The sequence below is a fragment of the Anomalospiza imberbis genome, chromosome 22, assembly GCF_031753505.1.
Source record: "Anomalospiza imberbis isolate Cuckoo-Finch-1a 21T00152 chromosome 22, ASM3175350v1, whole genome shotgun sequence".
NCBI lineage: Eukaryota > Metazoa > Chordata > Aves > Passeriformes > Viduidae > Anomalospiza > Anomalospiza imberbis.
The window spans coordinates 1245820-1258097 of record NC_089702.1 but is presented as its reverse complement, the minus strand read 5'-3'; the positions used below and the strand labels follow the sequence as shown (position 1 = coordinate 1258097).

Sequence of the window (12278 nt, the reverse complement as noted above, 5' to 3'; positions counted from 1 at the left end):
TTAAAAATTGTGGATTACTTTGGGAATTTGGACCCAAGTTTCTTCAGTAGCTGTAATTCCTGGGAAACAGATCTCCAGTGACCCAAAAATCCTCTTCAGTGACCAGAAGTGCTCTCCAGTGGCCACAGGTGCTCTGCAGCCCAGCACCCCGGTGTGATATTGTACAAATGATGGCTGTTCTCCCTGAACATTTGCAGAGGTCTTTGAGTTTCCCCGTTCATTCCCTGTCTCCAGCTAAAGGATCTGCTGGGTTAAACTGGTGAATCCTTTTCATCCTTGGACAAGCTAAAGCACTAGGGCACAGCACCACTGGATTTTTTTTGTGGTCTTGGTGAAAAAACAGCATTGAGACTGTCAAAAGAGGTGAGACAGTCCTAGAGTAGAAAATTCAAAGCCATCCTCCTCCTCCTGCTCCTCCCTCAGGGTTTCAGAAGCTTCAGACCCCTAAATATGAACATGTTATTTTTAGAGCCCTCAGCATTTTCTGTGTCATTTTATGAAGCTCTGTCCAGCTCCCTGCTCTCCTTGAGACATTTATGATCAGAAAGCAATTAAGGTAATCACCCCTGAGGATCTGGAATTCCTGCATCCTCCATCCCACAGCCACCCTTCCCAATCCAGCTTCCTTTTTGGTGTTGGGAACTGGGGATTTCCTTCAGCACAGGCACTGATGTGGGAATAGGAAAATGGAATTTTCCTATTTTGGAATTTTTCCTATATTTCCTAAATATTGGAATATTCTCAATATGGATTTTTTCCTATATTTCCTAAATATTACAAACCTCCTCCTTTTCTGGCTCTGGGCTCTGTTCAGTATACTCATTATCACAAATTATTATTTTCAATCTTGAGCTGCAGCTCTCGGTGCTCATTCAACACTTGGAAAGTTTGACACGAATCCACACTTTTTTCTTTTCCTGGAAATGTTCAAAAACCCCGTGTGGGTGTGGCACTGGGGTGATGAACAGGGTGCTGGATTGACAGTTGGACTCGATGATCTTAAAGGTCTTTTCCACTTTAATGATTCGTGATTCCATGAACCATCACCCTACCCCTGTTAAAACCTGACAGAAGCAGGAAGCATCTTGTAAGAAGTGTTGGAGGGTACAAACATAGCCCCAAATCCTCTGCTGCATCCCAAAATCACAGAATCCCAGAGTGGTTTGGGTTGGAAGGGACCTTAAAGCCCATTCAGTGCCACCCCTGTGCCATGGCAGGAACACCTCCCTCTGTCCCAGGCTGCTCCAGCCTGGCCTTGGGCACTGCCAGGGATCCAGGGGCAGCCACAGCTGCTCTGGGCACCCTGTGCCAGGGCCTGCCCACCCTCCCAGGGAACAATTCCCAATATCCCATCCATCCCTGCCCTCTGGCAGTGGGAGCCATTCCCTATGCCCTGTCCCTCCATCCCCTGGAAATCCTCTCTCTCCGTGTTTCCTGTAGCTCCTCAGGCCCTGCAAGGCCACAGTGGGGTCACCCCCTGTCTCCTGTCCAGGTGAACACCCCCAGCTCTCCCAGCCTTTCCCCAGCAGAGCTGCTCCATCCCTGGCATCATCCTGGAGCCTCTCTGGGCTCTCTGCAGCAGCCCCAGGTCCCTCCTGCGCTGGGCTCTGCAGGTGGGGGCTCACCTCAGCCGGGCAGAGGGCACAATCGCTGTCCCCTGGTGCCCAGGCTGTGGGGTCAGCCCAGGACAGGGTTTCTGGGCAGGGCTGTCACAGTTGAGATGGCCTCAATACACAGAGTGTTATCAGAGGACTTCAGAAAGCTCCAGCCCATACAGAGCACCAGCCTGTCACATCAGAAGGCTTCAGACATCTGTTTTCCTTGTTCTTTAGCCCAGTCTTTGATCCCCTCCTGTTCATGCAGTGCACCTGTGTGCCCTCTGTCCCTGTGGGCTTGCTCAGCACACCTGGGCGCTCCATGGCTCATTGCTGTCAGTGCTGCTCACCTCAGCTGCAGCCATGGGGATGAGGCTGGGCCAGCCCCACTCCCAGTCACCCCAAACTGCCCCTCCCCAGGGCCATGCCCAGCTGTGCCCCCGCAGCCCCGGGGCAGGTCCCGTGTGTGGCTGCACCGCTGAGGGGTGTCCATGGTGCTGATCTTGCCTTGGTTCGTTCTCCCAGCCCGGCTCCAGAGCCTCTCCCTCCCTGAGCAGATGGCCCTGCCCGGGCTGCCCTGCCCAGGCTCTGTTCCAGCCTTGCCAGGCTGGCACAGCCTGGCGTGGGGTCTGTTGTCGTCGGGCCTCACTCCCTGATTGGAGTGGCCCGGAAAGATGGAAAAGTCTCTCCTCCAACCTGAGCTTCTAAAGAAAGACTCAGCAGTCTTCAGTGGTCCGGTCTCAAGGTAGTTTATTGTGTGTTATCTAAAAGATTTCTCCCTGAGCTGCTGCGGTCCGTTCAGCAGTCAGACAAAGGCACACCCCAACACCCAGGGGGCTGGTGCCATCTTTTATATCATACATTACATGTTAAATGTTTATAGTTTTTCCCCAGTGCCCATCACCTATATTGAATAGTGACTTTCTACTCTAAACCAATCTGTGAGTGCCAACATCACCAAGAACATGGAGGTTAGGAAGGAGAAGGAAAGAGGACAGGGCACACCCAAGTCCCTCCATCTTAGAACTTCTGATCCCCATGTACAAAACTCAGACCCCTCTGTACAAGGCCTAAAACCCCCCTGTACAGCACTCAAAAATTCTTCCTCTCACTTTGTGACTACTTCTACTATAATATCTAAACTTTTGTGATTTCTTGTTCTTCCTGGAAGGTTGGTAAATTGTTCCATGGGTCAGGTTCAAAGCCACAGGGGTCTGTGGCTGCATTCCAGGGTCTCAAATGCTTCTGACCTGGGCCCGGAACATCCAAGAGTGTCCAAGGGACGTTCTGGGCTCCGACAGCCTGGCTGCCCCAGCAGCTGCCCTGGCACACGGGCTGGGCACTGGGAGCAGCCCAAAGCTCAGCCACAGAAAGCCTGCACCTTCTGGGTTGACATGGGGAGGGGGTTGAGCTTCGTGCCATGTGCCCTGGTGGGAGGGCAGAGGGATGTGGAGCTGGGAGGCAGCTCCTGGAGAGGGAGAACCCCCCTGGCTGCAGCCTGGGTGTGCAGCCCTGAGCTGCTGCTGCAAACAGCCCCTTGGGAGCCAGAATGGACACAGGTGGGTTTTGGTGTCAGCACAGAGCTCCCAACCTGTGCAGCTTCTGCTGAGATCAGTGCTCAGCTCCTGTGCTCCCACTCTGGGATCCCAGCCCAGGCTGTTCTGTGTCCTCCTGGGCTGTGGGAAGGGGCTGGGCTGGGCTGGCAGCACCGGAGCTGCTCACAAAGCTTCAGGCACAGAAAATGCCTGGTGGGTGATGCTAAAACCTTACCAGGAGTTGTGCAGCCCCTTTGTTCCCAGTGAGACACTCCAGGCTGGGTTTCCCACCTTGGCTCTCATTATTCCCAATAAAGGTCTTGGTGTGCTCCATGGGCCAGAGCCTGAGCCAAGCTTAGGAAAAGCTTTGCCTTTAACTGCACTCCTTCAGTGTGGGGAGAGCTCTCAGTATCAGTCCCAAAGAGGTTTCTGTAAAAATGAGGACAACTATGGTTTTCAAGGCCTTAATATTTTTAGGGACATGGAAATACAATAAAATAAAGATGATCAGTAGGTTGGTCATGTTTGAAACAATAAGGAAAAATGCATTTTCCTCTTTAATATTCAAGGGAATATTAAATGTTGATACTGATAAATATATTAGATATTTGATCCAGCCACTTTTTACATTCTTACATAAAACAGTGTATCATGAAAATACACAGTAACAAATCTTTCCTGTTCTTTTGCTCTGTGGCATCTTCAGCAGAGCCAAAACTGCTCTTTTCAGCTTCCTTCCCTCCAATTTTCCTCTGGCTCAGCTCATTGCATCTCCTGAGCTCAGATTTGAATTGTTCTCCAAAAGGCATTTCTGTGACTGCTCTGTCAGGAGTCACTGGGATCCCAGAAAATTATTCTATTTAATGATTTCAGTCTATTTAGTGACTCCAATTAGTGATTTTTCACATAACTCAAATGTTATGCTTAGAGGGGAGGTTTGAATTTGGGTTTTTTCAGGATGTTTGGAGGATCTCATTGATAAAATCTGAATGTGCTGAAGACCCCGAGCTTGGGGCTTGGCATTTTTGGAAATGTCTGAGGCCCTTTTTAATCAGATACTAAATATTTGGCAAAAATATTGGCTCCCAACAATTCCTTCTGAAGCTGAGGTCAAATAAATTAGAATTTAAACATGGCTGTATTGGAAAAACAAGGCAAAACCATTTATTACTTGATGGATTTTAGAGCTTTTTTTTTTTTTTTTTTTTGCAACAGATACAAAACTGAATCTGTGAGCTAAAGGTTAAAGCTTGAGCTGTACAGCAGGCTGGAAAAAATATAATGTTCCTGGTGTAGAACTGAAGTAGATCGACTCAATCCACTGAGCCTGGAGTGTTGCTCTCCGTACAAATCCTCCTACACCAGGCTGTCATTTTTTACCCAAATTTCTGAGTTTGTTTGCTCCATGGCTCTCCTCTTTCCCCTTTGCTCTGCCAAATTCCTAAATTAAGCTGTGTTGGGTTTTTGATGTAATATAAGAAAGATTTGCACAAGTGCATTTATGGTAATTTTGTGGTGAGTTTTAATGTGTTGGCTTCATTTCAGCCCTTCAGATCCTTAAATCACTTTTGATTAGCTGTTGCTTAAACATTGTTTTTTTCTCCCTTTTGAAAACAGAGGCATTGGGAATGAGCCGAGGTAAATTTCTTGTAAATCTGCTTTGTTGCTGGAGTCAGGCTGAGAGCCTTTGCTCCTGCCCAGAGCTGGATGAAATAATTTATTATCCAAATGGGATGTTTTAGTGCTGAATTAAGTGAGAGAAAAAAAAAAAAAACAGAGGGGAGTTCTGTTGTGGAAAACCCAATTTTTTTTTTAAAGAAGGTTTTCACAGTGAGGGTGGGGAGTCCCTGGCTCAGGGTGCCCAGAGCAGCTGGGGTGCCCCTGGATCCCTGAAGTGTCCAAGGCCAGGTTGGACATTGGGGCTGGGAGCAGCCTGGGACAGTGGAAGGTGTCCCTGCCATGGCAGGGGTGGGATGGGATGGGCTTTGAGGTCCCTTCCCATCCTGGGATTCTGGGATAAATCCCGCTCAGAGGAGGCAGCTGGAGTTTGGGCTCCTCTCCCCACCAGATGTGGTGGCAGGATCCTGATGGTGCTGCTGTCCCACTCCCAGGAAAGCTCTGGGAATTGTGTTATTCCCAGTTGCTGTGCTCTGAGCTGTGGGATCCCTTCAAGGTGCTTAAAAAAATAAATAAAATCTTGTGGTGGAAAATGTCACCTTAAAGCATCTGGCCTGGAAAAGTGCTGAGGCACCAGGCTGAGGCCAGGGCAGGGCTGGGAGTGATCCCAGAGCCAGCCTGGGCTGCCTGAACACCGGGGGTTGGAGGCTGTGGGGATGTGAGGGGGACAGCTCCCAGCACAGTGTGCATTTCTCTCGGGGCTCCTAGGTCAGGATGACCCCAAGAGAGATCCTAAAGAGTCTTTGCTTCCCTAGCCCGAACACAGCCAAGAAGGAGCCTGGAATGCTTCCAATTGTGCTTTTTCAAGGTTGTTTATTTCTTCTTATCTCGATATTCTTTCTCTGAACTGCCTTGGTCCACCTAGTACAGAAGCCATAGCAGTCTGGCCTCGAGTCCTGGGTGGCTCCCACATTATATACTCAAAACTACGTGTGTATGTTTATGATTTCTTCACCAATTCCCATCATCTGTATTAGACAGTGAACTCAAACCAATAGAAAAGTGCCACCATCACACCAAGACATGGAGAACAAGACAAAGAAGAAGGCTAGGACACGCCCAAATTCCTCCATCTGGTACTCTCTTGAACCCCATTCTAAAAATCCCAAAATTCTACTTTTCCACCCTGTGTTAGTTCAAATATCACACTACTAAAACCCATGTGACTTGTAATTCCTCATATAAGGTTGGCAGCCTCTCCCATGGGCTAAAATGGAAGCCACAGCTGGTTTTGACTTCATGCCAGGGTCTCGAGCCAGCCAGGGCAGCCAGAGGATGTCCTGGACTCCGACAGCACCGCACACCAGGCTCAGACCCGAGCTGCTGCCAGGAGGTGCCACAGCCACATGCAGGTGTTGGTGTGCCAGGAGGGGCTGCAGTGCTGATCTCCTCACCCAGCCCCAGCCCCAGCCCCAGCTCCTGCTCTGGGGCAGCTCCGTGGTGTCCTGGGCACACAGGAACAACCTGCCTTTTCCTGGGGATCCCTGTGGGATTCCTGCCTTCTCCTGGGGATCCCTGTGGGATTCCTGCCTTTTCCTGGGGATCCCTGTGGGATTCCTGCCTTCTCCTGGGGTCCCTGTGAGATTCCTGCCTTCTCCTGGGGTCCCTGTGAGATTCCTGCCTTCTCCTGGGGGTCCATATGAGATTCCTGCCTTCTCCTGGTGGTCCCTGTGAGATTCCTGCCTTCTCCTGGTGGTCCATGTGAGATTCCTGCCTTTTCCTGGGGATCCCTGTGGGATTCCTGCCTTCTCCTGGGGATCCCTGTGGGATTCCTGCCTTTTCCTGGGGATCCCTGTGGGATTCCTGCCTTCTCCTGGGGTCCCTGTGAGATTCCTGCCTTCTCCTGGGGGTCCATATGAGATTCCTGTCTTCTCCTGGTGGTCCCTGTGAGATTCCTGCCTTCTCCTGGTGGTCCATGTGAGATTCCTGCCTTTTCCTGGGGATCCCTGTGAGATTCCTGCCTTCTCCTGGGGATCCCTGTGAGATTCCTGTCTTTTCCTGGGGATCCATGTGGGATTCCTGCATTTTCCTGGGGGTCCCTGTGAGATTCCTGCCTTTTCCTGGGGGTCCCTGTGGGATTCCTGCCTTCTCCTGGGGGTCCCTGTGGGATTCCTGCCTTTTCCTGGGGATCCCTGTGGGATTCCTGCCTTTTCCTGGGGGTCCCTGTGGGATTCCAGCAATCAGAGAGGCTCCCAGCCTCTCCAGGGTGCTCAGCCCTCAGCTCCTCCCCAGGGGAGAACAATGAGCCATTTTCTGCCGGCCACGCTCACTGGGTTGATAAGTAGTTGGCAAAAGGAGCTTCTTGGGGTCACAAAATCCCAGAATATCCTGAGCTGGACCCAGGAGGATCACCAGCTCCTCACGGTTTGTTGCCCATGCAGACACAGGGAGAAGTTTATTTGAGGGCCCCTCACCGCCCCACAGTCTGTGGCTGGAATGGGTGGGGGGGAGCAGCTTTCACTGCAGATTTTCATCCCATTTCAATCCATCCTTTCCTTCAAGGATTTCATCTGGGAGCTGCAGTGCTGAGAAACCAAAATTAGGAAAAGTCCAAAGAGCACCTGTGCTTCCCCATTCAGATCCATCCAACCTGGGCTCTGCCTCAGAGGTGGATGAGCTTTTGTGTTGTCACTGGCCTTGTTTTCCTTCCCACTAATAGGGAATGCTGGGGTGGAAGGAGATCTGGATATGCACCAGGTGTGGAGATGTTCCAGAGAACTCCTGAAATGCTCCAGATTTCCAGCAGCATCATTTTCTCAATGTCCATCTCTGCTTGTGTCCCTGAGGGCCAGCACTGAGCTGCTCCCAGGCTCTTCCAGCCAAGGCTTGGAAGCAAAGTGCTGGTTTGGTTTTCAGGGCAGGATTGAAGGATTTAAATGTGGGTGTCAAAGAGCAACATCTGACAGTGACAGCGTATCTTGGTTTGAACAGACAGGTGTCTGCTTCCTGAAATGGAAAATGTGAACTCCCTCCCTCTGAATTATTGTAATTGTGAATTTAAGGGGCTCTCAGGTGAGGATTCCTGAGTAGGAATAACAGTTCTTTATTAAGAAAAATAAAAATGCAGTAATACAAAACAGCACTGCCAGAGTCAGAGCTGGCCCTGGCAGCCTGTGGGTCAGGGGGGTGGCAGCAGTCCCATCCCATGGTGGCTCAGCCCTCCTGCAGTGCCAGCTGTGCTTCTGCTGGAGCAGGGATCCTGCACAAGGCTGGAGTTTTCCTCTGAAGCTCCAGGGCTGGCGGAGATGGGCCTGGGCTTCCTCTGGGAATGCAGTGGGGCAGAAAGCTGCTCCTCTGGGAATGCAGTGGGGCAGAAAGCTGCTCCTCTGGGAATGCAGTGGGCAAAGGCTGCTGTGGTGTTCCCAAGGTCAGATTGTATCCAGGTAGGAATGCTTGGCTCCTCCCCTGGGCAGAGCCTCTCCCCATGGATGATGGAATTTTCTCAGCCATGCAGGGACACTCACTGGCCATGAACAGCAGAGATCTCCTGGAGGGAGGATTGGCTGTGGGAGAGATAAAGAAAACTGCCCAGAGAGCAGCAGAGAGCTGCCCCAGCTCTGACAGATGGCAATGGAATACACACCCCAGACACATCCTGCATTTCCAACCTAAGACACAGGAGCTGGTGTCTCCTTGCTGCTCCCTTTGCTCCCCCTTCTGTCCCCCCCGAGGCTCCTGCTCCAGCTGAGCTGTGTCAGTGCCGTGCAGGGCTGGGGGGCAGGCACCACCCAAACGTGGGACCAGAGCAGCTGGGGATGGGGGTCCTGCTCTGGAGCCAGTGGGATCCTGTGCCAAACAGAGCATTTGACCCAGGAGTGCAGGGGGAAGGGAAGGGGCAGGGGATGGGCTTTGGCAATGGGGCGTTGTCCTACTGGGGCGGAGTGGCCGCTCAGTCTGGGGCTGTCTGGGCTGCTGGCACCCTGCTGCCCTTCACCATCCCTCCCTTGGCTTTGGCCTCCCAGCACACAAAGCCACAGGCATCCTCCCTCTCCCATCTCTGTCCCATCCCTACACAGCACACGATGCTCCCCAGAGCTCCAAAGGGCAGCTTCCTTCCTTCCTTCCTTCCTTCCTTCCTTCCTTCCTTCCTTCCTTCCTTCCTTCCTTCCTTCCTTCCTTCCTTCCTTCCTTCCTTCCTTCCTTCCTTCCTTCCTTCCTTCCTTCCTTCCTTCCTTCCTTCCTTCCTTCCTTCCTTCCTTCCTTCCTTCCTTCCTTCCTTCCTTCCTTCCTTCCTTCCTTCCTTCCTTCCTTCCTTCCTTCCTTCCTTCCTTCCTTCCTTCCTTCCTTCCTTCCTTCCTTCCTTCCTTCCTTCCTTCCTTCCTTCCTTCCTTCCTTCCTTCCTTCCTTCCTTCCTTCCTTCCTTCCTTCCTTCCTTCCTTCCTTCCTTCCTTCCTTCCTTCCTTCCTTCCTTCCTTCCTTCCTTCCTTCCTTCCTTCCTTCCTTCCTTCCTTCCTTCCTTCCTTCCTTCCTTCCTTCCTTCCTTCTTTTTCTTTCTTTTTTCTTTTCTTTATTTTCTTCCTTCCCTCCCTCCCTCTCTTCCTCCTTCTCTCCCTCCCTTCCGTCTCTCCCTCCCTCTCTTCCCTCCCTCTCTTCCCTCCCTTCCCTCCCACTGCAGGACTGGGCAGGGAGTCACTGGAGTGGGTGCTTTGAGGTTGATTTTTCAGCACAAGTCATGAGAGGTGGGCAAGGGAATCTGAAAGGAAAGAGGATAATGCTCTGATTCCATTAAATCCCTGGGCCTTAAAATCCCAACCTGCATTTCCCCATTTTCCTCATCCTGCCTCTGAACACCCAGCTCCAGACTGGGAGCCCGGTAGCTGCTGCGTGTGGTGCTGCTGCTGATCCCAGGAGTACACAGCTGTTTTCAGGAGGCTGCCACACATTTTCCCTGGAATTCTGCCCACCTCACTGCTGTTCCATCAGTTCTTTCCTTCTCCAGTATTTCCCTCAGTTAAGGGCCCCAGTGACTGACAGCAAACAAAAAACAACAAAACTCCATCATGATCATATTTACTGGTGACCTACTTAAAATGCTCTTTCCTCCTGCTTTGGTGTGTGCTGCAGTGCTGCTGGCTCGAGTCTTCAGGGAATTGCTGCTGGAATGATAATGAATGCACAATGTGGCCCCTCGCTTGTTTAACTGGAGTCTCTCAAAGACGTGGTTTATTTTTTATTGCATCATTTAGACTTCCTTTTTCTCCCCCACTTGTGATGTATTATTCCCATTTTTGGTCTCCCTGCTTCATGCTCTGACTGCAGGCAGAGCTATTGTTTGAAGTGATACCATTAAATCACGGGATGCCTTTATTTTTGGATAAATTTTCTGGTTTTTTTTCAGGAAAATTAGGCTTTTAGCTCTCTCCTGGAGAGTCTGAGCTGTGTTATCAAAGGCTTGTGTTAAGTATAATATTTTTTTTTTTTCCTGGTGAAAATACACTAGCAGAGGTGATTATTTATTTAACAAACACTTTACACCTGCTTTGGTACAGTATTGTAGGGTTGTTGTAAATGTGTTTGCAGTGCAGGATGGGAAATCATCAGCATTTTGCATATTCATAGGATCATGGAATGGTTAGGGAGGGAAGGGAATTTTAAAGCCCATCCATTCCCACCTCCTGCCATGGCAGGGACTCCTTCCACTACCCCAGGGTCCTCCTTGGGCACTGCCAGGGGTCCAGGGGCAGTCCCAGCTGCTCTGGGCACCCTGTGCCAGGGCCTCTCACCCTCCCAGGGAACAATTCCTAATTCCCAATATCCCATCCATCCCTGCCTCTGGCAGTGGGAGCCATTCCCTGGGTCCTGTCCCTCCATCCCTTGTCCCCTGTCCCTCTCCAGCTCTCCTGGAGCCCCTTTGGGTCCTGGAGGGGGCTCTGAGCTCTCCCTGGAGCCTCCTCCAGGCTGAACACCCCCAGCTCTCCCAGTGCGGCTCCAGAGCAGAGGGGCTCCTTGGAGCATATTTGTGGTCACTCCAACTTTCTAATTGCACCTCTCAAGTCTTCCTGGTTTTCCTCTTTACTAATTCATTTAGAGGAAGGTTTGGATGTTCCTACTCACTCCCCAGTGCCCTGCATTGCTGTGGTTGGGGAGGATGGGGCTGTGTTTGCTGTAATTTGTGAATTTAGGATTGAGTGTGTCCATGGAATGCTAAATTAATCCTACCTTTGCAAAGAATATTATGCCCCATCCCTGGAAGTGTCCAAGGCTAGGCTGGATGGGGCTTGGAGCGACCTGGGGCAGTGGACGGTGTCCCTGTCATGGCAGGGGTGGCACTGGATGGGCTTTAAGGTTCTTCCCAACCCAAACCATTCCATGGTTCTGTAATTCCATGAATATCAGGATGTAGGAATCCACTGAACCCATGGATGAGGGATCACACCTGAAATGTTCTTTTCTGGTGGCTGTGAATCCTTCTGGGTTCATACCCCAGTCACGCTGTGTTTCCATGCCAGCCTGAATTCCCTGACCTCAAATCCAAACAGAATTCCTAAGCACATGGATAAAGATGCATAAAATAAACTCTGCCTCCTGTCTTCTGCGTTTGCTGGCACGCAAGAACTGTTATTGGAGCAAAGCCCTGGGCTTAGGTGTAAATAACAAACTCGGGTTCTTGAAGTCCATAGGATCACAGATTCAGGTGGAAGAGCCCTCCAAGATCTGAGTCCAGCTGTTCCCCAGCACTGCCAAGGCCACCACTGACCCCTGTCCCCAAGTGCCAAACCCACAGGGCTTTTAAACCCCTCCATGGATGGGGACTCCAGCCCTGCCCTGGGCAGCCTGTTAGATGATTCTCCAGATAATTCAGATAATTCCTGTTTTCTCAGCAAACACTCTTGTACTGGGGGTTATTTTCACAGGCTGGCCGGGGGATGAGAGGTGCTGAGGGAAGATTTGCCACCCTGTCACAGCCAGCTCTGGGGCTACTGCCCTGTGCTCCCTTCCCAGGGCAGGACTTTGCTCTGTGCTGTCCCCACAACGGTGACAGTAATCATGGAGGAGGCAGGACAAGAGGGAATCAGCTCCACTGTGAAACCACTCAGGATCTGTGGAAATTCATTCAGTCTCTGGCTCCACATGAGGCTGTAAGGAATGTTTAGTTCCCCTCTAAGTGGTGAGGAGGAAGTGGTCAAGAGCACAAACATGGGAACAGCTCAGTGCTGTGTTGGGAGGAGGAACTCACCCCTGGTGTCCCCTCAGTCATGGCCACAGTGTCCCCTCCAGCTGGGATAACTCCCAGGTGGTGGCTGAGCTTTATAAAGTGACTTTGGAGCCTTTGGAGTCGTTGTTGCTGCCTGCCTAGGGAAATTGGGATGTGTGTGTTGTTCTCAGGCATGACAGTCCTCATCCCTCCCAAACCACAGAAAGAAACTGGGATTGACTGGAAGAGCTGCCAGAGAAGTTCTTGCCACAGAATGTGGCTCACTGGGAGGAAGTTGGGATTACAGAGAGCAATATTGTCTGTCCAGGTCTGTGT

General features: G+C 51.1%; 1 protein-coding gene across 5 annotated transcripts in view; it reads left to right on the top strand.

Moving 5' to 3' along the window:
- Positions 1–12278, top strand: part of MYO1D (myosin ID) — a 157944-nt gene that overhangs the window by 106956 nt on the left and 38710 nt on the right. Inside the window, exon 22 of one of the 5 annotated variants that reach the window (XM_068212155.1) lies at positions 9872–10197. The exons of 3 other annotated variants lie outside the window; for them this stretch is intronic. In XM_068212155.1, coding sequence (XP_068068256.1) covers positions 9872–9947 — 76 coding nt within the window. In that variant the 3' untranslated portion in view covers positions 9948–10197. Of the gene's footprint in view, positions 1–9746; positions 9778–9871; positions 10198–12278 lie in introns of those variants that run through there. One more of the 5 variants, XM_068212157.1, reaches the window with a different exon arrangement.